This window comes from Globicephala melas, chromosome 13, assembly GCF_963455315.2.
Source record: "Globicephala melas chromosome 13, mGloMel1.2, whole genome shotgun sequence".
Classification (NCBI taxonomy): domain Eukaryota; kingdom Metazoa; phylum Chordata; class Mammalia; order Artiodactyla; family Delphinidae; genus Globicephala; species Globicephala melas.
In genome coordinates this window covers 41,941,551-41,969,518 of record NC_083326.1, presented here as the reverse complement: position 1 = coordinate 41,969,518, position 27,968 = coordinate 41,941,551, and the positions used below count along the sequence as shown (strand labels likewise).

The 27,968-nt window shown below is 39.9% G+C and overlaps 1 protein-coding gene across 1 annotated transcript in view; it reads right to left on the bottom strand.

The window, feature by feature from the left end:
• The window catches only part of KLHL14 (kelch like family member 14), a 101,712-nt gene that overhangs the window by 60,153 nt on the left and 13,591 nt on the right, over positions 1-27,968 (bottom strand). The window contains exon 3 of the mRNA XM_030876499.2: positions 11,610-11,731. Within this exon, the coding sequence (XP_030732359.2) occupies positions 11,610-11,731 (122 nt within the window). The remainder of the gene's footprint in view (positions 1-11,609; positions 11,732-27,968) is intronic.

Here is a 27,968-nt window from a genome sequence, read left to right as displayed (position 1 = left end):
TGCATTTCTCCACCTACTTTGAAGTTAGGTGTGGCCATGTGATTTGTTTTTGCCAATAGAATATGTTAATTCAGGCCAGAAGCTTAAAGAGTCAGTATGAAATTTTTCTCTGCTCTGCCTTGGCAACCGGAATAAGGCGAATCGTGGAATTTCCATCAATCTGAGTACCAGAGGAGGAGAAATGGAATACAGACCTAGGTAACTTACCATAGACATGTGACATGAAAAGAAATAAATCTTTACTTATATAAGCCACTAAGATTTGGGGATTGTTGTTATGACTGCCTAACCTAGCCTAGCCTCTAAAAGATATAGGCGTTGGTTCTAAGAGGGCCCAGGGGCTGATGACAAGGAAACTGATGCTGGAAGGTGGAAAGATGGAAGTGCACATTATGGTATGGAAAACCACTAGGTAAAAACTGTTGTTTGCTTTTACTTGGATGGTTCATCAGTTATTTAATAAACTTCCACCTCCAAGGGAAGAGGTTGGAAAACAGAATGTTGATAGTGTGTATTGGTTGCTGTTGGCTGTGCTTGGCAAGATCTGCAAAGAAGAGGTGATCTCACAAAAAACATCGGCCTATTTATACGTAGGAGTGAAAGAAATAGTCTCAAAATCTAGGAGCGTGCAGCATTGGAAGAAGCAATGTTTTTCAGTCTCATCTGGGAAAAGATGAACTTGAAAAGAATTTTGAGCAAAAAAGGTAAATTAAAACTCAGCTTCTGAGGGCTGGGATGAATTGGGAGATTGGGATTGACATATCCACGCTATTAATGTTATGTATAAAATAGATGACTCATGAGAACTTACTGTACTGCACAGGGAACTCTAGTCAGTGCTCTGTGGTGACCTAAATGGGAAGGGAATCCGAAAAAGAGGGGATATATGTATACGTATAGCTGATTCACTTTGCTGTACAGTAGAAACTAACACAACATTGTAAAGCAACTATGCTCCAATAAAAATTTAAAAACACAGCTCAGCTTCTGTCCGTCAACAGAGGAATGGATAAAGAAGATATGGTACATATATACAATGGAATATTACTCAGCCATCAAAAGGAACAAAATAATGCCATTTGCAGCAACATGGATGGACCTAGAGATTGTCATACTGAGTGAAGTAAGTCAGACAGAGAAAGACAAATAACCTATGATATTGCTTATAGTGGAATCTAAATAAGGGGTACAAATGAACTTACCTAAAAAACAGAAACAGAGTTATAGATGTAGAAAACAAACTTACGGTTACCAGAGGGTAAGGGTGGGGAGGGACAAATTGGGAGATTGGGATTGACACATACACACTAGTATATATAAAATAGATAACTAATAAGCACCTACTGTATAGCACAGGGAACTCTACTCAATACTCTGTAATGGCCTACATGGGAAAAGAATCTAAAAAAGAGTAGATATATGTATAACTGATTCACTTTGCTGTACACCTGAAACTAACACAACATTGTAAATCAACTATACTCCAATAAAAATTAAAAAAAAACTCAGCTTACTGACAAAGAAAATTAAAAGTACGGCTTTTGGAGTTCAGAGTTTTTGAGCACGAGTCACCAGTTCTCCTTGCTTGGCCTTCCAATAAACCTTTCTCTGCTCCAAACTCCAAAAACAAACAGAGAAAGTATTGCTTTCATAGTAATTTTACCACCTTAGAGTATCTTAGAAGAAAGTTTCAATGAAAGGAGAGACACCGAGTAAACTCTTGTAACCCAGGGAAAAGAGTAAAAAGGGAGCTTTCCCAGCAGAGCCAGGTAGATAGACAAATATATAGAGTATTAGGGAGGGAGAGAAAAGAGAGAGAGAGAGAAGAGAAAAATGGCTATAAGAAAACAAAGGAAAAAGCAATATAAGAAGTATATCAGAAAAGTGCATATGGTCACTGGCCATGGAGTAGATGGAAATATAAATATAAGAAGACAGTTAAGTGTTTTAGAGGATGAATTACCAAAAGATTCACCAGTCTGGACTACAAGAGCCTGTGACAATTAGAGACTTAAAATAACCCTTGTCCCCTAAATGTCTTAGACATGAAGTGTACTTAGAAAACTCTTCCACTCCTAGGAAGTGTACAATCCTCAGGTTCACTTCAGATAAGGAAGATAACGAAAAAAGAAGAATCTTCCGAACAGTGGAACCATGGCCATGGAGAACAAAGGCTGATGAGCAGAATTAGGGAGGACTCTTATCAGGGAACACAACTTTGGATAGGCACCCTTCCAAATGCCTATTTGGTGGGGTTGCTAAATTGCTATGCTGTTTCTAAATTAAAGAGTTTGCCGTGTTCATACTGTCCCTAATCTATCACTGTGCATTTTGTGTTAGGGAGCCAGATAATTTGTCTCTTTATTTGGTTTCCAGATCAAGAGGAGTCTCCAATGAACCCTGTGACTGAGCAGAAATGACAAATGTCATTTTTAATTGCCAGTGCAAGACGCTTGCAGCTCATTTCTCCCCCTGCTGTGCCGATGGTAGAAATACCTGTTAAGGTAGAGCCTCATATGCCTGGATCCCTGAATGACTCAGACATCCTCTGCCAACCTGTGCTGGCATGTAGCATGAGTTAGAACTAAGTTTTTTGTTGGTTTAAGATTTTGGAGTTGTTTGTTACCACAGCATAATCTAGCCCATCCCAACTGATACACATAGCTTCATGCTAGAAATAGAAATTTCATCCTGAGTCAAAAGTGTGTCTTCTTCAGATGGCCAAGAGGCACATGAAAAGATGCTCAATATTGCTAATTATTAGAGAAATGCACTACAATGAGGTACCACCTCACACTGGTCAGGATGGCCATCATTAAATGTCTACAAATAATAAATACTGAAGAGGGTGTGGAGAAAAGGGAACCCTCCTACACTGTTGGTAGGAATGTAGGTTGTTGCAGCCACTATGGAAAACAGTATGGAGGTTCCTAAAAAAGTAAAAATGGAGTCGCCATATGATCCAGCAATCCCACTCCTGGGCATATACGCAGACAAAACTATAATTAAAAAATATACATGCACCCCTATGTTCATAGCAGCACTATTTACAATAGCCAAGACAGGGAAACAACCTAAATGTCCATCAACGAATGAATAAAGAAGATGTGGTATATATATACAATGGAATACTGCTCAGCCATAAAAAGAATGAAATAATGCTATTTGCAGCAACATAGATGGACCTAGAGATTATCATACTAAGTGAAGTAAGTCAGAAAGAGAAAGACAAATACCATATGATATCACTTACATGTGAAATCTAAAATACAATACAAATGAACATATTTATGAAACAGAAACAGACTCACAGACATAGAGAACAGACTTGTGGTTGCCGAAAAGGAGGTGGGTGAGTAGGGATGGATTGGGAGTGTGGGATTAGCAGGTGTGAACTATTATATATAGGATGGATAAACAACAAGGTCCTACTGTATAGCACAGGGAACTATATTCAATATCCTGTAATAAACCATAATGGAAAAGAATATGAAAAAGAATATATGTATAACTGAGTCACTTTGCTGTACAGCAGAAATTAACACAACAGTGTAAATCAACTATACTTCAATAAAATTTAAAAATATATATGCAATTAGATTAAAAAATAAAATGTATAACTGTTACAAAAAGAAAAAAAAAGTGTGTCTCCTTCCTCAAACCTTTGATGATAGGAGCAGAAGACAAGATTCACTTCTTTTTGGTTATAAAACAATACAAAATGGAGTCAAATAGAATAAAAATGTATCAAGGGGCTTCCCTGGTGGCACAGTGGTTAAGAATCCGCCAGCCAATGCAGGGGACACGGGTTTGAGCCCTGGTCCAGGAAGATCCCACATGCCGTGTACCAATTAAGCCCGTGCGCCACAACTACTGAGCCTGCGCTCTAGAGCCCGGGCCACAACTACTGAAGCCCGCATGCCTAGAGCCTGTGCTCTGCAACAAGAGAAGCTTCTGCAGAGAGAAGGCTGCGCACCGCAACGAAGAGTAGCCCCCGCTCGCCGCAACTAGAGAAAAGCCCACATGCAGCAATGAAGACCCAACATAACCAAAAATAAAATAAATTAAATAAATAAAATTTAAAAAATGTATAAGGAAACAACTATATTACAGATGCTGAGCCCAGAATTTTATTGTATTACTTTATTTAATTTTCACAATAAATCTAAGAGGTGAGTATAATTATATTCACAGTGCAGATGACAAGGATCAGAGACGAAGCAGCATGACCAAAGGCTCACGGTCAACAATGTCTGGGGGTACATTTCCATTTAGACCTGTCTGTCCTGAGAGATGTTGCTCTGTGTGTGTGTGTGTGTGTGTGTGTGTGTGTGTGTGTGTGTAGTTTCATTTTTGCCACTGCTTCCAAGGCAGATTTAAAATGTCAAGAAATCTTCATTGAATTATGGCTTCTCAGTAATCTTCCATGCAAATTTCATCACTTACACGTCTTAATTTGCAGTTTAGTTCATAAACCAATATTATATTCTTGACCTCTAGGAATAGGATATTTATTCAATTAACCTGTACTAGTTCTACTCTCTGAACGTGGAACTAATCCAAGTGCATTGGATCCATTTAGATTTTCATGGGTGCAGTGGGTCGGCACAGATTAAATCCCATTCATCTGCTTGGAGTCTTGACTAACAGCACTTGTTGGTGAGACAGACTGGTGTGGTACGTGAGGCAGCACTGTTTGAGAGAAACACAGAGACCAGTGTTCTATTCCTCGTCCTGCCACTAAATCATCATGGGACTCTGGGTACGACACCTCTGCTCTTTCAGTCATTTAAAGTAAAAACCAAAATTGTGAATGTGCCATAGAAGTGCTTCCGTGGTCTGGTTCCTGCTGATGTCTTTAGCCATATGTCATATCTTTCTCCCCCTCACTCTTTGAGTTCAGTCATGCACCTTCTTCCTACAGGGTCTTAGGACTTACTTTTAACTAACCTGAAGCAATCGTCTCTCGTATCTTTACCTGAGCTACCTCTGTCTCATCCTTCAGATCTCAGCTCAAGTGTCACTTCTTTGGTGATATCGTCCATGACTCCTACACTAGATCTGGTCTCTCCATTACACGACTTTATATATTTTATACCCTTCCTTCAGAGCACCATCACATTTTGCTATTCTATACTGCTATCCGGAATTATTTACTAATGCTGACTCCCCCACTAAACTCTAAGCTTGGTGAACACATGATGCTATTTGCTTTGACTCATCATTGTTTCTTCTGTATCTCGGATAATGCCTGCTACATAGAAGGTATCACTTATATTTGTTAAATGAATGAAATTAATGTGTAAAATGAGAGGGTTGGGTAAGAAGATCATTTAATCTTTCAGTGCTCACATTCAACGGTTTGCTGGACTTCGCCTGCAATTTGCCTAGGATTGACACAGAGCAAATCCAAGCAACCCGTATCACTCACACCTCCTTCACGCCAGATTCAGTAGCAAATACCACAGCTGGGGTGTAAAGAAGGCCTCAGAATTATTGGTACCCATGCTGTTCTCTGGAGAAAAAGCATTTGCCGTATTCAAGGGAGGTACATATAAACAAGAAATACAGTCAACTGGTCTTTCTAGTCACCCAACTTACTTGAAATACAGTATATGGAGTGACCACCACACATTTTGTAAAAAAAAATCTATGAAAAATCCACTAATGCACCGGTGCATGAATACACAGAAGCAAATAATTCAAAATATATAGCAATGTGCAGCCATGGATACCAAATTAGAATTGAGCTCATTGAAGGTAAAATTAGATGCTAACATATTTTAAAAGTCCAAACACAATTCTCTCTCTTTCTTCTTTGTCCAATGTCCTGGAAACAATTACTCCATGAATTGAAATTCAAAGTTCCAAGCTAAGAGAGAAGAACTGTGATGCTATTTTTTAAAACCTTTAGATCACTGTGTTTTCACTAAAAATAAAAATGAGAGGGGTATGTCTACTCTCAATTCTTAATTCTTGAACCTATCTTAGGAATTCCTTGAAACGGTCCCCTACAATAGGGCTCTTGGTTAACTCTCCAGCCCCACCACATACCTCCCCAACCTCAGGCTCTCCTATAGATACATAAATTCATTTCAGTTTCTAGAAGGCACCAAGTCTCTCTTGCCTTTTGCCACTCCCAGTACTGGACCCTTTTATTAAAATACTTTATCACCCACCTCTTTGCATCAATAATTCCTACCCGTTTTTTCCAGCTTTACAGAAGGTCACTTTTAGGAAAGCCTCCCGAACCTCCCACGTTTAGATGAAGGGCCCTTTTTGTGCTCCCATAGCAGCCCAGCTTCCCCTGTCTATCCCTCAGCACACTCTTACTGTCATTGCTTCCTCTGGTTCTTGGAAGGAGAGATGATCACATTCTACTTTACCACCCAACACAGAGTGGGTATGCAATAACTGCTTGCTACATAAAGGAATAAGGTCTGTAGTTAAGTCTAAATTCTTCCCAGGCATTTTGAGTCATTCTGGAAGCACATAGTTGTTTTCTGAGGTTCTCCTGCAACGAGAAGTGCACTGTCTACAGACCCTACCTATCTGTCTAGAAATTAAATTAAGTTAAACAATTTGTGGGTTTTGGTTCTTGGTAATAAAGATCATATGAATAGAGGAAACCTACAGGTATAAAACCCTCAATTAAGCTTACTTTTTATTTCTTTCAAAACAAATTATAAGAAATGATTGTTTTCGACTAACTTGCCTTTCCTCTCAATATAACCTCAAAGAACGGAAATGAACTGAAATCAAGAAACAGAGGACCAAGAAAAAAGTCTGATCAAAACTGTCAATGTCGGGCTTCGCAGTGGTTGAGAGTCCGCCTGCCGATGCAGGGGACACGGGTTAGCGCCCCGGTCCGGGGAGATCCCACATGCCGTGCAGTGGCTGGGCCCGTGAGCCATGGCCCTGCGCGTCCGGAGCCTGTGCTCCGCAACGGGAGAGGCCTGCGCGTCCGGAGCCTGTGCTCCGCAACGGGAGAGGCCACAACAGTGAGAGGCCCGCGTACCGCAAAAAAAAAAAACCAAACAAACAAACAAACAAAAAAAACTGTCAATGTGCAGGTTTATTATTCCCTGAATAACCAGCAATTAAACCATTCTCCATTGCTCAATTATCAGATAAACATCAAATCTATATTTATCTTTTGGAACTGAAGTTCAATGTCTTAGATAAGATGTGTTTTCTCAGTAGTCTTTCTTCAACATTTATGGAAAGTATATTTTTTTTAAAAAAATGAAGAGTCCACCAGCCTCTGATCTTTGTGACTCTCCTAAAAGAAATCGATGATGCCCAGCCCCGGGACCGTTCCTGTGTGGTGGATGGGATCAAGTTCACGGTCCTCCATGAACCAGAGAAGACAACCCAGGAAACCTCTGCACAACGGTTTCTTTTATTTTCTACGAATGAAGAAATCCAAGTCCCCAAATCCTTGCACTACCAAGCAAAGAACAGAATTGTAAATTGAAAGGAAGAGGAAAAAAGGCATTTCCCCCTCCCTCTAATGAATGGAACTGCAAGTGGCCAAAAGAAGGAACACACCTTTCTAACCTAGCTCTTCTAGTTTTTATTCTAACCTTATTAAAGGGAACTCCTCAGCAGCACATGGAGAGATAAATCTATATTTTGAAATCCCTTTTCCTGGTATTGCTCACAGAAAACAATGAGAAGCATCTAATAAGTAGACTCTCTTATCTGAAATGTAGGTAAAAGGAAGTCAATTTCCGGACACGTGGTCAGTGGGGAACCCAAATAGAATAGACAGCCCCTCTGTACTGTCTCCTGGGAAGGAAGGTAAGCTGCTTCCACATGAGGACTTCATAAAAACTTTGATGTGTCAGTCATATGCTATGAAAGTACATAGTAGCCATGGGAACTGTTTTGTTTGATCTTTAAACGAAGGATTTAGGACCTGCAAAGTGCAAGAGGCATGCTTTTTGCATTGGCCATTTTAGTATTCATGTCTCCTGTACTGCTTCCTAATAGGTTAAGAATGAAATGGAAGACTGCGTGCAGGAGTGAGAAATGCAAGAAAAGCAGTACTGTAAAATAAAAATGAACAAAAGTGCATTTCAACTTCCCTTTCATTATTAACAGTCAAGAGAACAACGCCAACACTTAACATTTCACATTTACAAAAGGACCTACCGTCATTTTTACAGGGTATTTCTCAGTACTTTGCTGATAGAGGCTGGGGAATCTGTTACTATTCTTAATATTAATTCTATAATGTTAAATAAGTGATTTTTTTTCCAAAGAGGAGGATAAAAATGAAGGTTGTGTTAGTATGTTACTAAGTCTTTTCAGTGAAAATAATCATCCCCTTTGCTGTCTGGGTAGACCAAGCCACTGGTTAGCTGACTGTTGAATTCTGTTTTCTTTATGTTAGGTAGAATCATTTTTTCACTTCCACTCACCTCCACTCCATTCAATTTCTTGTTATTTGTGGACCCCTTATATAGTGTTTCTAAAACATAAATAACATAACAGAATAAGAGCTAAAGAAAATTATGACTGACTTTCCTTTTAATTCTTCTTGGTTTTATTACATGTGTAAGTGGTGTGACACCCATAAGTGGGCAGCTGTGCTCCTGCCCGTGGATGGCACCCTTCTAAAAGCAGCACGTCTGTGAGACAGGCTGGAAAATATTTGCTCAAGCCAAGTGGGTAAAGGATTCTAAGATTCAGAGGCTCTAGCTCATCTCAGGTTTTCGGTTTTTGCTGGTTAGCTTATTTGTTAGTTTTTATGGAGAGAGTCATTCAGTAAATGAGCAGACGCCACACCAGAAACTGTCTGCTAGCATTAATTGTCATCCTCAACTCCCTGCCAATTAGCTTGGCAGTTCTTTGGGGTCAAAAAAAAAAAAAATGACCGTGGAAAGCTCTGCAATCCCTAATGTTTCATTGGATTTGGAGAGAATTTGGATACTTTCTTATTCCAATAAGAAACATTTCTTCATTTATTATTAGATGGGCTAAAGAGTGTGGAAATTGATCAGTTACCGGACTTATTTATTCAGTTTAGCCAAATAAGATGGCTTAATTAAAAAATACAAACCAGCAGCAGAAATCATCCAAATAAACTGTCTATATTTCTCCAATAAACCTAAAAAATATGCTTTCACTCGGGACCATGTAGTCACAGCCCAGCAAGTAATAAACTCTATTTTTTAAAGTACAAGCCAAGTGAAATGAAGAGTACAAGTAGAGTAGACATTTATTTCAAAGCTGTGAGCTGCCTGAGTACAGAAAAACGATTCAAGATCTTTGCAAATGTTCCCATTATTTGAACTTTTCTGTACATTAATGTCTTTATTTCCTTCCATTTCAAATCTGATGAATGGAGTCAACAGAAACCCATCTATCTTTACTTCTTAGTCTGCAGATGACTACATTCAACATATAAAAACTAGAGAAAGTGGTCTCCCTACTGAAGCAGTGGGTCTTTGTGTTGTGTCTGTTAAAATGTAATTTGTCTCCCCTCTTCCTGGAGAGCTTGAGTTGACTGAGGCCTCCAAGGTATAAAGGTACATACAGTTCTTACGCTAATATTGGTAATAGTGTTACAACAATAGCAATAGTATCTGCAATTCACTGAGTTCCTGCTATGTGCTAGATGATTTACAAACACAATTTTATTTAAAAAATACTCAAAGGATGCTGTAGAATGAAGAAACCATGACTCAGGACATGTATATGACTTGCTCAAGGTCACAGATGTGGGGTCGAACCCAGGTCTGACCGACTCAACTTCATGCTTTCTTACTACATCTTGCTAAGGAAAGAGTTACATCAGGCAATATGAAAAATTGAAGTAGGGTGACCCTATGTTCCAGTCTATACCCGTTGCCCCAGCATAATTAACAGATCCCCATTTCATGCTCTAAAGTCTCCTAGGTTGAACAATAAATTAGATGATCACCCTGTCTCTGAACAAGGCTTGAATTGAGCCTAAGACTTTTCTTAGGTATTGTTCATAATGCTTTAATTAATCTTTTTGCCTTTAACGTAGGGCTTCAAACCACTAGAAAATTGGACCTTGCCTGATGTATTTGGGAGAAGAGATGGATTTGTGAGTGAATATCATTTATCGCTTGGGTGTAATATCTCCCTGCCCCTTGGCCTCTGTTCCTCTGTCATCTCCCATCAAGAATCTCTTGTTCTTCCTCTTTCCTCTCTCCTACTCCCCGTATCCATGTCTACTTCTGTGTAGGCTTTCTCTATTGATCAAGTGTCAGAAAATTGATTCTTTGGTTTTACTTTAGCTTGAGTTTCTGACGAATCTTGAAAATACAGCTTGCTCAACTCATTCAGATGTTTAAACCACTATGAACGGTATTTTTGTCAAAAAGAGAATGAAAATCATTTGAAGGCATCTCTAACTTATTTTTCTTCCTCCCTAATCTGGCTTCTACTCTCCATCACTTTGTTACTACAACCAGAGTGTATAGGTGTCCGGGGAGTTTTCTCATTGCAGTTCCTGGACGACGCTACTGCAGGTTTTGCTGGGGTAAGCCAGCTCCAAAATGTATTATTTCAAGCACCACCTCACATGTCTTTGCTCCTTTCCTGAATTTATGGGCAAACTGTTGTCCTGTTTGTGTTATTTTAAAGGGCTTTCAGTAAGAGGAGAGGAAATGACTTTTTAAAAAATCTGCTAAAATATATAACTGCTTAAAAGACACATGCAATAAGAAAATCTAACTTTCACTTTTGTCAGTTTTAAATGTATGGCTTTGATTTATGGATCAAAATTGCTCACTTATTATTTTATCTATATAGCTCTGGGCAATTTTGACAGTTAAAATTTAGTTTTATTGACCAGTGCAGCCACGGTGTCCACAAGGGGACCGGTGCACACAGTCCCCTGCACTCAAGAAACGATGATTTTTGATTCCATGACTGAGTCAGATTGGGAATCATAACCGATGTAACAATAAGTTTCAAATCTCAGTGCCCAAGGCAAGAGTTTGCTCTAAAACACAATCACCCTTTAAGGAGGGGAGGAGAAGAATCTTGGGTGGAAGTTTCAAGTACAATTTAATGCAGCAGGGAGAGGTCCTGGGTATATCTGTCCATCTGAACAGTGGAGCAATGGAAGGGGATGGTTCTCTAAAGACCCGGGGCCACAGATTAAAGGTTAATGAGGAAAGATGCCTAAAAAGCAAAATGAACATTAGTTACAGGGACAATGAACATTGGTTACAGAGACAATGAACTAAACAATCATTTTGACATGAGAAAATTTACTAGGGCTATTAACCAAGCTTTCCCTTTTCCAAGAGCAAGACCATAATGGAAGAATTTCTTTTGGAAGATCTCGGTCTTCCCTCCCCCTCTGTGGCAACACACACAGAAACACCAACTCAAGTGCACTGATTTTAGGCCACTTTTAATTTAGGCCTCTTCCACTACCAAATCGGCCACTCTGCAATGTTAATTTAGTCTTTGACTTTAAATCCCCTGTGATACATAAACACACCTCCAACGGGTAACAGATCAATAAAATGTCTAATTTGATTAACCATGTTTTCAAATTCATCAAGATAGCTCTAACCTGAAATAAGTAGGTGGGTAAGTAAATAAAGAAAGGCACTCACTTGTGAGGATTTTCCACGTCTTCTTTTCATCATCATAGTACTGAACCAAATTGCTGGGGAGCCGGTCCGGCCCAGGAGGCAATCCACCAACCAACAACAGCATTTTCTTGTTAGAGCGAATTCTTCACCCAAAACAAAAGAGGAGATGAATAACCACATTATTGTAGAGCCTCTTTAGTGGCAACAAAATCATAACCATCAAAAGAATGTACCCTGCTTGCAGATTTCTATTTCATTTTTTTCCTGTTTCTTCTCCCATTCATGTCTCAACAATTTTTTTGAACCAAGCAGAAAAATGATCAGAAGCACGGCATATCCCCATACTCAAGGAATAATAAGCTCCTTTTATGCAATTTGTTAGAGGTTCATTCTAGAACGACCTTTTTCTTATATTATCCCTTTAAATCATCACTCTTTACAGCTGAGTACACATGAAATGCTCTGGAGTTGTACTAAGGTTAAGCATTAAAGTTGCATGTCAAAAATCGTATTAGTCAAAATCATTATTATAAACCATTCTCCACTCAAAGAACCTTGAAAAAATTAAGGTTATGCAGAGACTTTGTGAGCCAACTCTTTAATCACCCAGCGAACTTCAAGTACCAGTTTGGTACAATTAGCACAGGGCTAACTGGGGTGGGTTCACCAGCACGAACAGGACTTTTTGTTGAATTTAGCTGAGACTTCCACCTTCATCCTCTTCCCAGCCCCTCCCCTCCCTCCCCCCATCCCAGGGCACCAGGGGCGACACAGCAGCACCAATCGGTAAAAATGAGACTGTGAGGTTGTTTTGAGCCTCCCCAGAGTGGAGTCCTGCCAACGCTTGCCACTGATCCAGCGGCATGAACTTGCTCAGCTGTGCAAAGTCACTCTAATTCCTTCCCTCTGTTTTTCTACCTTCTCCCCCCAGGGGGCAACCACTGAAAGGAGTGACTACCCACCCATCAAGAGCTAGCAATTCGCTGCTATTAAGCGTGACTGTGATTCCCAGTCTGCCCGGCAGTTCCTGAGAACAGGCCTGCAATGTCTCATATGCAGTAAAAGCTGTAAGACTCACCCTGGCCGGCACACTCGACCTGATGGATGTATGACCCTCGGGAACAGTAATGGATTGAGCTCACTTGCGATTGGACGGAGGAGGGGAGACCCAGCCCCCCACAAGGGTCCTGCTGATTTAACGGTTGCTTTACATATAATTGAAACTTTCGTTCACCTGAAAGGCTGAAGGTGGTGGTGGAAGAAACGAAACAACCATGATTGAAGGAAGAAGTCAGTAAATGTAAAAGGATTCCTCTTAAATATGCTCACCACCCACAGCGTGGCTCAGAATCTATTATTACATATTCAGCCTGGTCGTTCTGATTCAAGGACGCTTGGCGAAGTACGCCCTAGTGGAGAAGCACTGTTCGTTGGTTAAGAACCTAACACTCGGAGAGTTAACTGAATACAGTTAATGACATTTTCATGGGAAGGAAGGGAACAAGAGAATTCCTTTAATGAAACTCTGGTGCTATAGAATGCCTCGTATATGCCTCAGCAGAAAAAAATACCTTCTGGAAAACCTCCTATCAGGGACTCATGCATAGGGGGAGCTGTACTTGTAGAAGAATGTTCAATGTGATATCAGCTTGCAATATTAATTTTGCCACGAACAAAAAAACTCGACTTCTTTGAAGCTGAAGTACTTTGGAACTGTACCCATATGCCTTATAGATCAGTAGTTGGGAAACAAAAACAATACAATGGCAAAGAGCTCCATATTTTGAGGATGTCAGCGATTGGGGTGGTTTGTTCACAGGGGTTAAGAAAATTGAGTGCAGTAAGTACCTCTCTTTTATTCGCAAACAATACATAATTCATGCGCCATATAACCTCCTAAATGCCTGGTTACAGGACTAATATAAGACAATTTTTTCCTGTAGGTTTAGCTCAAATAATCAACCACTCTGTGAGTATAAGTTAAGATGAAAGCCTCTATATTTTTAGATGGCTGTCAGTTTCCACGTGTAGACAGACCTGTTCAACGGGAAGTCACGATTGGCTGTCGTGATTTGACACATGTATGTGCTCTAGACTGAAGGTGGGGAAAGATGGACCGTATCTACCGGTTAGACATAGAGGCAAGGACCCATTGGAATGGTGGTATGACCAAAGCAATGTAATTAAATCTTTGTTTTAATATTTAAATAAATGTACTGCTTTTAAAATGTGTTTCATGAGTGACAAAGGGAGATAAACTCACGGCTCAAATATGTTTGTAAGGGCGTTTCATTCATTGATAAGGCTAGTTTCCCTGGACCAATCCCATGGGTGATTTTCACCACCTCCTTAGATGGACCATCTCTGCAGATGGGGAGCAGATTGAGAGTCTTTGTGCCCAAAGACCCAGTCATTGCCATCTGTCCCCTAAGAACTGGACTGAGATTACCGATAAATAAACCACTGATCAAATGGCAAATGGTAACAACTTCCACCCTGCCAGCAAAGACACTGTTTAAAGGCTAGCTGGCATAGCAGCTCTGAGAGACTTCACATCAACTAGGACAAGTCTCTAAACCACCCAGCCCTCCTGAAGAATTACATGGAAGTAAAGGAAACCCCAGCTCCCCTCATTGGCTGTGTGTTTTCTGTAAAGGCACAGTTCTCCTAGTAGTTCATTACATTTGGCCTTCTTAGTGAGTGAAGACACATTCTAAAGCTTTTGCACTATTATATTTATATCATCATTCATTCAATTTATGGCTTTCTTCCTTGCAGTATTTTGTTTCTAGGGTTTAGTGTTACTCAATGTTCCAACCCGCTATTAATATTATTTAATTCTAAATAAAGCTTAAAACTCTACCTTGTGAAGGTGAAGCACACAGAAAGCAAAAACAGGATAAAGCATGTGAGAAGTAGCATAGTACAGAAGAAAGAACACATAAAATAACAAAACACAGTTAAGTGGTTTTCTCACCATTTTCTCCACTGACTCTCAAAACAGCCCTACGTCATAGGTATAGTTCCATTTTATAGGAAAGTGAGAAAGTTCTTAGAGTCAAATAAAGTGGCAGAAACAGTGTTCAGACCTAGCCCTTCTAACTCTACCAGGTCCATGATCTTTTTAAAATTCAAATTTATTTAAAAAATTTTAATTTTACTGTAAATTCTGGTTAAGACCCAGGTGACCTGGATTCTAGGGCTGATTTTGCTATTCAGCAGAGTGACTTTGTATAATTTACTTGGCTTCTTGGAGCCTATGTTTTCTCACCTTTAAATAGAGGAGTAATATCTGATCTGCATCTTCAAAGGATTGTCGTGAGAATGATGTAAAACAATGAGGTGAAAAGTTCTATGTAAACTCTAAGGTAAATTATTATTAATTTATCTTTAGTATTGACAATACAATGTGGGCTTTATTTCATTATGCCAAACCTGCTTAGTTAAAAAAGAAAAGTAGTATTTTTCATAGAGATACTTGCTGAGTTCATATATATAAATACAAGTTAATTAAGAGGGTTTCACTACCTAGCTGTTATAATTGTATGTTCTTAGAAAATTATCATTTTAATTATATTGGCTATCTTGAGCCTTGTTATAAGAAAGTATACATCAGACATCACATAAAACTGTGAACATTTCTGGATCCAAATAAGGAGACCTAATGGAGATTACTCTACATTTCTTATTTCTTAAGAATAAAACAAATGAGAAAAACCAGCACATATTTTACTTTGATATAAATGCAATGTCAACTATTCAATTACTCCTAGAAACTAATACACGTGAATAATTCCTGTGGAAAAGCTTCCATTCTTTTTACAGGGTGCAATTATAATCGTGACAATGACAATAATGACAGATAATAATGAATGCATATTGGATATTGAAACCTCTGATTATCATGCCATTTATTTGATGTGTGTGAACTTCAATTTGAAAACGCCATGAAAAAAGATACCTTGTGAACTAGAAAAGTAAAATTAGAAGAATCTGAATTAACTTGCTGAAGGGGGTTTCAATTATTCTCTTCTAAACAATTCCAGTGGAGCCTTACAGGTTTAATTTTAGATTAGGCAAAATCTACAATATTGCAATAATTAGAGTTCCTTCACATGGCAACATAGTATACTTTTTAGAAGCTCTTTACACAGGAAGCCAATTTAGCCAGAATTAATCTGTTCTCTTTAAGTCTGTTAATATTTTACAAATACTCCTTTTTACTCCTCATCTTAGCACCACTTAGACCAAAGTAATATATTTAAGAGTTAAGTAATTAGAGAAAGTTAAAGAGCTGAGTATGTCGTGATTAATAATATTATTTAGATGCCTTTGGGTCCCTAGATTCTTGCAAAGAAAAATATAAGGTTAAAAAGGCGATGGAATTTGAAGGTCTCCTTTGTTCCAGCTCAGTAATTGCCCAACATTTACCATGTGTCACATTTGTGCATGTGTGTGAGTGTGTATGCGTGTGCGCTCGCGCGCATAGGTACTTTGGTTCCAGGGATGAATGATTGAAGGATAACCTAAAACCTCCTGGTGTAAACAAATTTTTCATCGTACTGGTGTTATAAGTATGGTAAAGTCTCATTTATTTATATTTCAGTGATTTGGAACTTCAATAATTGGGAAACAGGCCAGATAAAGTTTTCCTTCCCAGGATACATATAAAAATTTTTTATTAACTAGATTACAAGAAGCGTTTTAACCAATTTAAGAAATCAGCTGGTCTGCTGGCACCTTAGAGCCACCCGTGTACATTTAGGCTAAGTTCATTTTGCAGATAACAAATCATTATTTATTTATGAAAGAAAATGTTCTGCAGTATTCTTAAGAATCATTAAGTCAGAGAGTTAGAAGAGAACTTTGAGGTCATCTCGTTCAGGGATTTCCAAGTCTGGCAAGTCATCAAGGTCATCTGAGGGGATTAAAAAATTAAGATTCTTGAGATAGATTCTTAGGTCCTAATTCCTGGAGATTATGATTCAGTGGGATGAAGCCTTAAAAATCGATAATGTTTCACAGTTTTCTGGTTGATTCTGACACACAGCCAGACTTGAGGCCACTGATTTGGTCCAGTTCTCTACATAATGTAGAAATCCTTTCAATCGTTTTTTTTTTATGTAAGTATTCTTATTAATTTGGAAATTTATAATGAAATGGACCTTAGTTTTTCAAATGCACTCTGTTGTGGAAAGTTGTTGGACAGTTGTGTTAGATTGATTTTTTTCTCCTTAGGCTGAGCTGAGAATCTGCCAAAGTCTTTCAGAGAAAAAGAGCAAGGTGCTGTCATGGCAGCACCTCCGATAACGGCAGAGAGTTGCTATATGTCTTCTCTTTAGCATGTTGAAAATGTCCATTTCTTTCTGAAAAAATTTCCATTTTCCTTATTAAAAATGTACTCAATGTACCTTATTAGAACTGTACACAATATAACAAATATGATATTGATATGTGATGTGATGTATCTTTTTAAGGCTTTTTAAAAATCACAATGGTCTTTCAGCTGTCACAATGCAGTGCTGGTTCCAGCTGACTACAAATACAGATTGTTTTTAAAAAAACCAACCCAGGTTGTCAAGTCAGGCTTTTCCCTATCCTATCTTTCTTCTAGTTAAGTATTTTAAATATCAATGCATTACCCTTTTTAAATGCTTTTATACCCTCTACTGATTGAGACACTTTGTTTCAATTAATTTATCATTTAGCAATTATTAATTGAGTTTCTACTATGTTCCAGTTTCTACTATGTTCTAAACACTAAAGGTCATGGTGCGAATAAGAGGAATAAATTCCCTGTTCTTCGTGGCAGTTACTTCCATTCCAGTGGGGACATCTATTGGAAATATCACAATTCTCCAAGCAGGACAGCCTGGTTGTTAAGAGTGTAGGTCTCACAATTGGGGTGAGACTTTTGGCTTCAGCTGTTCTGAGATGAGTGACCTTGGGCTAGCTTCTTTGTCCTCTTGAATCTCGTGTGTAAAACTGGGATAAGAATAGACCTAAGGCATAGGTTTGTTTAATCTTCAGGATTAAAAAAAATATATGCAAAGCATTTACAGTGGTGCTAATTAAATGCTATCACCATCCTCCTCTCATCGTCGTCATCCTCAGTATAGCTATTCCTTTGTGTAATCTGCAGGTTTGATAAGCGAGTAGCCCATGTCCCCATCCAAATTGTATCACTTAGAAGCAATAGCATCACATTTCCATGGTTTAGATATTTTAGTCATCCCAACTCATTCTCTCTGAAATGATACATAAATACTGGGATTTTTACTCTGTAATTCCCCATATATGGTCTTCAGAGGTGTATTGACATTTTTTTTTTAAACAAAAATGTAATGGAAAAACTAAGCAGTTTTGAAGGGGCAATGTAAATGGGGGTAGATAATAATTATTCCATCTTTTAAAGGCCAAGTTAATTTTAATTTAAGAATCAGCCAGACCTGGACTGAAGTTCTCTTTTTACCACTTCATACGTTTATATACTTGGGCTGATATTCAACCTCTTGAAGCCTCAGTTGCCTCATCTGTAAAGTGGGAATGTTGTGAGGGTTAAATGAAGTCATTTAAGCATAATTTGGAAAAGAAATGGCTGCAACCCGTAAACAAAATCACCTCCTAGAGCTAGTCTCTTCAACCAACGAAGGGCACTTTGTGCTGCTGTTGCCTTTAAAGATGAATGTCTCTGCACCGTGAGGGGAGACAAAAACTGATGCTCCCAGGACTTCCCTGGTGGTGCAGTGGTTAAGAATCCATCTACCAATGCAGGGGACACGGGTTCAAGCCCTGGCCCGGGAAGATCCCACATGTCGCGGAGCAACTAAGCCCGTGTGCCACAACTACTGAGCCTTCGCTCTAGAACCCTCAAGCCACAACTACTGAAGCCTGCATGCCTAGAGCCTGTGCTCCGCGACAAGAGAAGCCACCACAATGAGAAGCCCGCTCAACACAGCGAAGAGTAGCCCCCGCTCGCCGCAACTAGAGAAAGCCCAAGCCCAGCAAAGAAGACCAAACGCAGCCAAAAATAGATAAATAAAAAATAAATAAATGTATAAAAACAAACAACAACAAAAAAAACTGATGCTCCCAACATGATCCAGTAGGGAGAGGCTGGAGAAGACTGGAAGAAGTTATGCCTCTTTCCCACGACTTTCCAACTTCAGTGAACTTTGCTAACCCTATGATGGCTTAGCATTTTATACAAGCGGTGAGTGAATGGGCAATTTCACATCTGGTGGTACAGCAGTGGTGTTTGGTAGTGATCCAGAGGCAGGGAAATTCGGGAAGATGTAAAGCCCTGGGGATTCACAGAGACAAAGGTTTTGGATTTCCACAGGCCTTTGGATTGAAGGGGTTTGCAACAATTTTACCAGATCTTTACCAGAACTGAAAAGCCACCAGCTGACATCTGAGTTGCATATGGAAAATATGTATGTGGTTCCCATAGTAATCAATCGATAAATGACAATATTATTATGCATAATTATTAAGCTTACAAAGCACTCACTTGAACATCCATCTTTGGAATTTTGGCAGTTTCTTTTATTGTTTAGAAGCCTTTTCAGGTACCATAGGTGCACCGTTTATAAACAGTCAGAATATTTACTGCACAAGCAAGTTTAACAAAAATATAAAACCACTGGGCTTCCTACAATGGCATTGGTCTAGATCTCATTCATAAATTCAACCCACTCATTCTTGGCTGCCATCTCTTTCTGTTAAGGAAGTCCCCAAACCTTATGATATCCAACTCTCCAAATTGTATGGTAATCTTGACTCTTCTCTCAGTTTCCTGCTATAGTCAACGTTGTACCAAATCCTACGGATTCTAGAGCTGTAACATGTACACACTGCTATATTTAAAACAGATAATCAACAAGAACCTACTGTATAGCACAGGGAACTCTGCTCAGTATTCTGTAACAACCTAATTGGGAAAAGAATTTGAAAAAGAATAGATACATGTATATGTATAACTGAATCACTCTGTTGTACACCTGAACCTAACACAACATTGTTAATCGACTATACTCCAATATAAAAAATATATATCTCTTCATTTCAACCGAACTGCCAGTAGCCTGACTCAGCTAGGTTGACTTTCTCTTGAGCGGTTGTAATAGTGATGTCCCTGCTTTGTGAGCTTCTGCTCCCATCTAATTTACCCTACATACTTTGTCAAATGAATTTCAGCAAAGCCTGACATTAATGATCGATTACTTCGGTCCTCTTTTTATAAACTATCAAAGAATTCCCCACTACTTATCCTCGATAAAATGCACATATCCTCTACATTATAGCCTCCTTTTTCTCTCTTTGTCTCTGTCTCTGTCTCTCTCAAACACTCTCTCTCTCTTTCTCTGTCATAGGTAATTGCCTTGCTTGAGATTCTTTTCACGGATAAAACCGTTTCTGAGTTAAGATCTGAAAAACTTGAAAGAGGAATTTCAGATGGAAACTGCTTAGACCATGGGGGAAAAGTAAACAGAGAAAGATCCCAAATCAGTAGCCAGGAGGAGACTTTCCAGATCAGCTAGCCTTCCCTAAACTTCCAGCTAGAAGGGTACCCAAAAGTCGCCAGAGGAGAGCTGCTACCCCTTTCTTAAATTTTTCCAGAGAAGTAAACTCCCTGGAGAACTTGTTCCAGCTGATTTGCTGTTGTATTTAGGTTTTTTTTTTTTTTTTTTTTTTTTTTTTATCATAGCTGTTCTTGGTAATTACACAGCAGCTTTCATCAGAAGAGCCTTTAAATAGACCTGGTAATGCCTCTCTGAGGTAGGTAAACATAAAGTATCATTATCCCCATTTAACAGATGAAAGAATAGAGGAAAAAGGGTTTGGGCACCTTTTCCAGTGCCTCAGGATGGGTTTTATTTCTTCCATTTCACAGAGGAAATGTCTCTAGGGCTTTCGTACACAACCCTTCTGTGATTCTCAGGAACGGCTGAAAATGTCTTTGCTTCCATCTTCTGACACTTTATCTCCCGCCAGGAGTCTGGCTGCGTAACTGGAGAATGGTCAGTCATATACAGTATTTAGTTTTCCTAAAATGGAAGTAACTTTACGATTCGTTTGATCATAAAGACAACACAGGCTCACTGAGAAAAATTCTAAGTATAGTTAAACACAAAAAGGACTTAGTACTACACAGGTACTCAGTAAATGCTTGTTGTAGGAATGAAGAAATGATGAATAAAAGAACGAACTGGTGAAAAGAGTCAAAGTCATTTGCAATCCCACTAATCCAGATATATGTCATTACAGATTCTTATCATCCTTTTTTTTTTCCTCATCTGTTTTAAGGTCTAGTCAGTGGGTGTGGTGATGGGGGTGTCAAAAGGCAAAAGGGAAAGAGGAAAAGCCATGTTTCTGAACCAAAATGTGGAAGAGTCAGAGGGTGACATTGGAGAACAGACAGTCTTGTTGATTAACCCCCAAATCTAACCTGCTACCTAGGATCAGTGTTGTCCCCCAGAATGGGGGCTACCCACGATACAGGGAAGTTTACCCAATTTCAGTTATTAGCACAATACAGGGCTTTAATGATCTTTGCCATATCCGTATATTATTTACTTAATATCTTATTTAAAACTGATCACTTTAAAATGCTTAATCCCTAGTCTGTTCTAGTCTTTCCCAATGGCGGCTGCTCTTTAGAACCACCTGGGAGAGCTTTTATAAAATATTTAGGGTCGGGGTGCCTCTCAGAGATTCTGATTTCATGATCTACTGTGGGACCCAGCATCGGTGTCTTTTAAAAATCTTTTTAAGCTTTCTGTGTGGTTCTAATATACAATCATTGTTCTAGCAATTATATTTATGAATCATGGACTTCATGGGTTAACTGTGTTTTACTTCTAACACATGTTAAAATCCTGTGACTCTGAAAACCTAGTCACATTCCAACTTGGCCCCTTCTTATAGGTTTGACCATGAGAAGCTCAACATGTTGAATGACTGGAGCTTTGCATGTTACAATTGTAATGAACCATCTTCCCACTCCTTCACTTCTCACCCCAGCCCCCGTAGCACACTAGGACATTCTTCCACAATTCTTCACTGACACGTACTGAACTCAGAATGTCACCGGTTCCTCCAGCATGCAGGTGGGGTAGTTTACTGAGGTTTTTGCCACATTTCTCTGGACACCAAAGCTGTAGACTGGTTCATGATGGCAGAGGCAGATATGACAGAAGTGTCTTAAGGTCCTCATCTGAATCCATGAAATGTAAGCCTCCCCAAGGCTTAGTTCATAAGCCAGAATGGGTCTATCTTTATACTGTACATAGCATTTCACACTTCACTCCTTGTCCTTTGCTTCACGAGGAAAAATGGCTTCCAGCCAACTTTATACTCACTGCATTTCCACCCGCCCCCAACCTCCTAGATGAAAGCTTCCTTTGGTAACTAGAAGTAGTTGCATATCTTCTTTGCTTGATTACCTATATAATCTCTAATTCTAATACCTAGTACATAGTGACTTTCTGAGGAGCATGAATTGCAATGGGAATAGCATCTCATTAATCCTCCCTATTCCTGGGAGGAAGTTGTGTGGCAAGTATGACCTCTTCGACTAATCCTCCTGCCTCCAAGTGGGACTCGGGGTCTCCCCACTCACTAAAACAGATGCCACCCAACACGCTGGCAGGGACACCAATGTTTGTGTCATAGGAAAAAACTCAAGAGAGAAGTGGTTCTGTGCAGCCTGTCACCAAGGAGCTATTCAAGCTCTGTGTAGCCTAGTGATGAAAAGCGATAAAGCATCACTCTCATGCCAGTGATGGACTCCTAAGTAATGCCTGCGTTTAAACCCCTAATAAAGGCCAATTATTAGACTACGCTGCCTCTTGAGAACCAATCTCATTACTGAGACTTCTCTCTCTCTCCCTCCCATCTGGCCGCCTTTCTGAAGAGAAAAGAGTGACTTCCTGACCTGAGGAAATGTTGGTACCTGCGGCACAAGACAAAGTGCAGAAAGACGCAAGATCACATGATGATGCTGAAAATCCAAGTTCAGGATGTTACATACCTCCCACTGAAATTACTTGTATCTGACAGTTCCAGACCTAACAGTAAAAATGAATCTTTAACAAAATCACGTTCCCCAAATAGAAGTTCAGCCATTCAGGATGAGGGGACAATGGCCTGACTGACACCTCATGGGTCTAGAGACTGATTTTATCCATTCCTCTAACTCCAGGGAAAGATTTCTCATGGGGAAAGTAGGAAGCTCGTACTGAGTAACAGGAGCCAGCCTCCCGCCAGGCAGGCTGTTGCCAGTTGGAGCATCACTGCAGGAGTGGTCGTGCAGAGAGACAGGGAGAAAAGTTAGTTGGTAACTGAATGTATTACCCCATGCTTCTCTTGGAATATTCATGGCAATAAATAGGTATCCATTTTCAAGAAAAGGGAGTTGTAGCTGATACCCTCTACAGGGGCCCAGAATTTATTTTTAGGGGAAGAATAATGTTATGAAATCATCCTGGGATTAAGATAAATGAAAGTTATCCTTATTTTGGGGTAGAGAAGCCGTGAGGGACTGAGGCAGGCCTGGGGTGTGAGATGTGGAGACGATGAAGTGTGGCTTGTGGGATCCAGCTTAGGGACACCCCACTGCGGTGGGTGAAACAGGAATTTCTTATCTTCCTCTTCTTTTCCTCTCCCTCCCTGTGGGGAGCCTGTTCTTTGCTGCTTCACCAACCCTGGAGGGGCTAAGTGATAAAGGAAACCCTGGCTCGAGGGATCTGCAGGATCTGGGAGGCTCTCCAACGTACCCCCAGGAAGGGGAATTTGCAGAAGCCCCTGAGGCTCACCGATCAGCCAATCCCTGACACTGTCCTTTACAATCATCAGATCTCTGACAGGCAGAAACAAATTATTCTGGGAAAATTCACCACATTCTCTGAAGCTGAATTGTGGACTCTATACTGTGCAGCTTGAATTATCCTGAAAATTCTCTAGCACAGTAGGTACCCAAATTTCATCATCCGGAAACAAATCCCCAGAATCCGGTAATTCCAATAACTTTCCCTAAGACTCATTTCCCTTTTTCTCATGTCAGTGAATCTGATTTCTTTTAACTTTGCAACAAATTTTCCTTAAACTTATCTTCCAGTAAATCGCAATCAGTATTTTCTTCCATCGTCCATAGATACGTAGCAAATTGGAAAACAGAAGCATCTGTTTAGTCTTGTGATTTTCACAGTGTGGTCCCAAAATCACCCAGGAAGTTGTTAAATATGCAGGTTCCTGGGTCCACGCTCCAGATCAATCTATTTAGAATCTCTGGGTAGGACTAGGGAAGATATGTTTCAATAAAAAAGTTCTATGGTTGATTCTTCAAAGAACTACTGATCTATGGGCTTCCCTGGTGGCGCAGTGGTAGAGAGTCCGCCTGCCAATTCAGGGGACACGGGTTCGTGCCCCGGTCCGGGAAGATCCCACATGCCGCGGAGCGGCTGGGCCCGTGAGCCATGGCCACTGAGTCTGCGTGTCTGGAGCCTGTGCTCCGCAACGGGAGAGGCCACAACAGTGAGAGGCCTGCGTACCACAAAAAAAAAAAAAAGAACTACTGATCTAGGCAAGATTTTATGGGACTGAGGAAAACAGATCTGTACTTTTTTTTTCTCTTCTAGGTTTGTATTATTGGAGGATCTATCAACACATTGCTGACTTGGATAATTGCTCATCTGCCTAGATAATTTTGCCTTATAGATCTAGTTGAAAAGTAACATTTCAGTTAGTGCCTCGAACCTGTTTTATAATTCCTTGTGTTCTGTTCTTGGCCCTTGTTTTAGACTGAATGGTGTTGTCTCCAAATTCTTATGTTGAAGCCCTAACTCCCAATGTGACTGTGTTTGGAGATAAGGCTTTTAGGAGGTAGTTAAGGTGAAATGAGGTCATAAGGGTGGGGCCCACATCTAATAGAACTGGTGTCCTTATAAGAAGAGGAAGAGACACCAGAGTTTCCCTTCTTCTTCTCCCCACCCCACCCCCCAGCTCTGCATACAGAGGACAGGCCATGCAAGCACACAGTGAGAAGGCAGCTGTCTAAAAACCAGGAAGAGAGCCCTCACCAGAAACCAGCCCTGCTGGATCTTGATCTTGGACTTCCAGCCTCTAGAACTGTGAGAAAACAAATTTCAGTTGTTTAAGTTACCTAGTCCATATTTATTCTGTTATGGCAGCTCGAGCGGACTAATACAGTCCTTAACAGAACTAACCAGCCAACAGAAACACAGGGCAGAATGATGCCAATGGCTCTCACACTCGTTTTTGGGAATTGACACTTGAGAAGGAGGCTTCAATGGTCAAAACCTGCACGACTGCTTTAAGAAAGGATCGTCTTAATTTCACCACACAACAGCTGTATTTTATAGCAGCCAACCTCACCGTATGGAGAATTTGGAATATGGGAGGCAGACTCCTTATCTCCTCCTCTGCTTGGTGCTCGCCTACTTACATATGCAGTAAATGTTAATGGTTAACAATGTTCCAATGAAGGGAGGGCGACCAGGAGGGATAAGAACAGATATGGATAAAGGAGAGAAGTGATTCCCATAAGCTTTTGTAGCAGACTCTAATTAGTGTCTGTAAAGCTATAGACATACATTTCTTTGTGCTTTCAGACATTTTAAACGTTTCTCATGCTCTGAGATTCTAAAGTTTCCTTGCCATAAAAAATGGGAAGCACTCTCCACAAAAATCTTTCTGAGGTGAGATTATTCTTTCTAGGTCAAAAAGACTATCGTGTTCTGGAACCTGGCCTCTCAGTTTGACTAGGCTGATGCAAGACTTGAGGGGCTTCTTCCTGTACAGGGGGTGCCCCTTCCTTGGAATGGGTTTTTGCTTGCTGCTGCCTAACTCTGGAGCAATCACAGATCTTGAGTTTGAGTGCAACAAAGTGGTGTTTAACTACTTCAGTTTTTGCTTTGTCTGCTTTCTCTTTCCAAATTTTGAATATAAGAATGTCTGAGGGCTTCCCTGGTGGCGCAGTGGTTGAGAGTCCGCCTGCCGATGCAGGGGACATGGGTTCGTGCCCCGGTCCGGGAAGATCCCACATGCCGCAGAGCGGCTGGGCCCGTGAGCCATGGCCGCTGAGCCTGCGCGTCCGGAGCCTGTGCTTCCCTACGGGAGAGGCCACAACGGTGAGAGGCTCGCGTACCGCAAAAAAAATAAATAAATAAATAAAAATAATGTCTGAGTGACAGATGAAGTTTATTGGGCTTCTCAGGGTTCTGAACTGACTACCTTGAATTAGGTATCTTCTCTATAATTCTGCCGAGGGAAGAAGGTGCCTGCCTTCTAAACACACAAAGTGACTAGTTTAGGCAATTATCTGCTTACCTGGGATCTGTTGGTAGTGCTACTAAAACCTATGAAGTTATCACATGCTTTTAATAACACTTGGTCCCTTTGAATAGCTAGATAAGAAATCCACGTTAAAATTTCTACTGCTTTGCACTCAGATCTATGATGGTGGCCTCAAGTCTTCTTTGTCGTGTAATAGACATGTAACTCTTTTAACAGAAAGCAAGAATTTGATTGTTCAAAGAGATTCATAATCAAAATAGAAATTGTTCCATCTGGAAGCATAAACATTAAGCTCAGGAAATGATTTGCTGAACATTCTGCCACATCCATACACTCAAAGCAAGAGTTAGTGAAGTAACCTATGGGAATTCCTTGGCGGTCCAGCGGTTAGGGCTCCACGCTTCCACCGCCATGGGCCTGGGTTCAATCCCTGGTCAGGGAACTAAGATCCCACATGCTGCATGGTGCAGCCAAAAATAAAATAAATGAATAAATTAAAAACTTAAAAAAAAAGAGTCAGTGAAGTAACCTAACCTACTAAGAGCAGTAAAAGTAATTTCTTGTCAAGAGCAGTTGATATTTTTTGTCCCTAAGGAAAACTGCAAGGACACTGTAGCAAAGGAAGATGAAACCGGACAAGTTATTCTCATGATGAATTTAGCTCTTCCATGTCAAAAACTGCCTTGGTGATACGTATAGGGAAGCCCTCAGTTGAATGTCAGCCATGACTGAAAATCCTGGGCTGTGCTGTTTCCTGCTCACCCCCACAAGGAACACTTTTGCATCCCCTTTCGAATAAGAGCATCTGTTTTTCAGGTTTTATTAAAACATTTCTTCTTCTTCTTCAGTGGTTCTTATGAGTCATCACTGTCTTGGCAGTCAAAGAATTTTACCTCATTTCCCTAAAAGAATTATTGCATAAACATAGTTTGAATAAAACGTTCTGATGTGCCTTTAAGACAATGTAAATAAATAACTTGAGTAATAAATATTTTTTCTTTGAATAAAAGATTTGCTACACCAAGTGCAACTACCACTTGAGGAATACAATGCCTAAATCAACATAAAGCCAAAATAATCAAATGAAGAAGAAAACAAACACCAACCACAGATAGTTTCCTCTGCCACACTAAAAACCAAGAATTTTAATAAGACATATGTGCCTCATGAAAGTATCTAGAGAATTTTCCACTGTACATGTGCATGCGTTTGATTTTCATTTTTGTCAAATGGAATACCCAATTCCTGCAGAAGGTGCCCCCAGCTGTGATCTAGGAACCATAAGAAGCCCTCCTAAAAATGCCAAAAAGACTCTTACGACTCAATAAGAAAAAGAAATAACCAAACTAAAAAATGGCCAAAGGATTTGAAAAAAACTTTTCTCCAAAAAATATACAAGTGGTTAATAAACACATGAAAAGATGCTCGGCATGGTTAGCCATTAGGGAAATGCAAATCACAGCGAGATAGCACTTTGCATCCATTAGGATGGCTACAGTCAAAAAGGCAGGTATTAAGTGTGGGCGCGGATGTGGAGAAATGGGAGGCTTTATACACTGCTAGTGAGAATGCAGTGCAGATGCTTTGGAAAACATTCTGACGGTTCCTCAAAAAGTTAAACATCTGTTCAGTGTTAACTGATACCATAAGACCCAGCAAATTCCACTCCTAGGTATGTATCTAAGAGAACTGAAAACATATGTTCACACAAAAACTTGTACATAAATGCTCATAGCAGCATTATTCATAATAGTAAAAAGTGGAAACAAACCAAATGTCCATCCACGAATGGATAAAGTGTGGTTTATCCATACAATGGAATATTATTTAGCCATAAAAAGGAATGCAGTACTGTTACATGCTACAACATAGATGAACTTTGAAAACTTATGCTGCATGGAAGGAGCCACCTCCAGAGACCATATATTGCATGATGCCATATTCCACACAAAAAGTCCAGAATAAGGAAATCTATGGATTTATGGAGACGGAAAGTAGCTTAGTGGTTGCCTACACCTGCAAGGGGCAGGGGCAGATGGGGGCTGATTGCTAATAGGTATG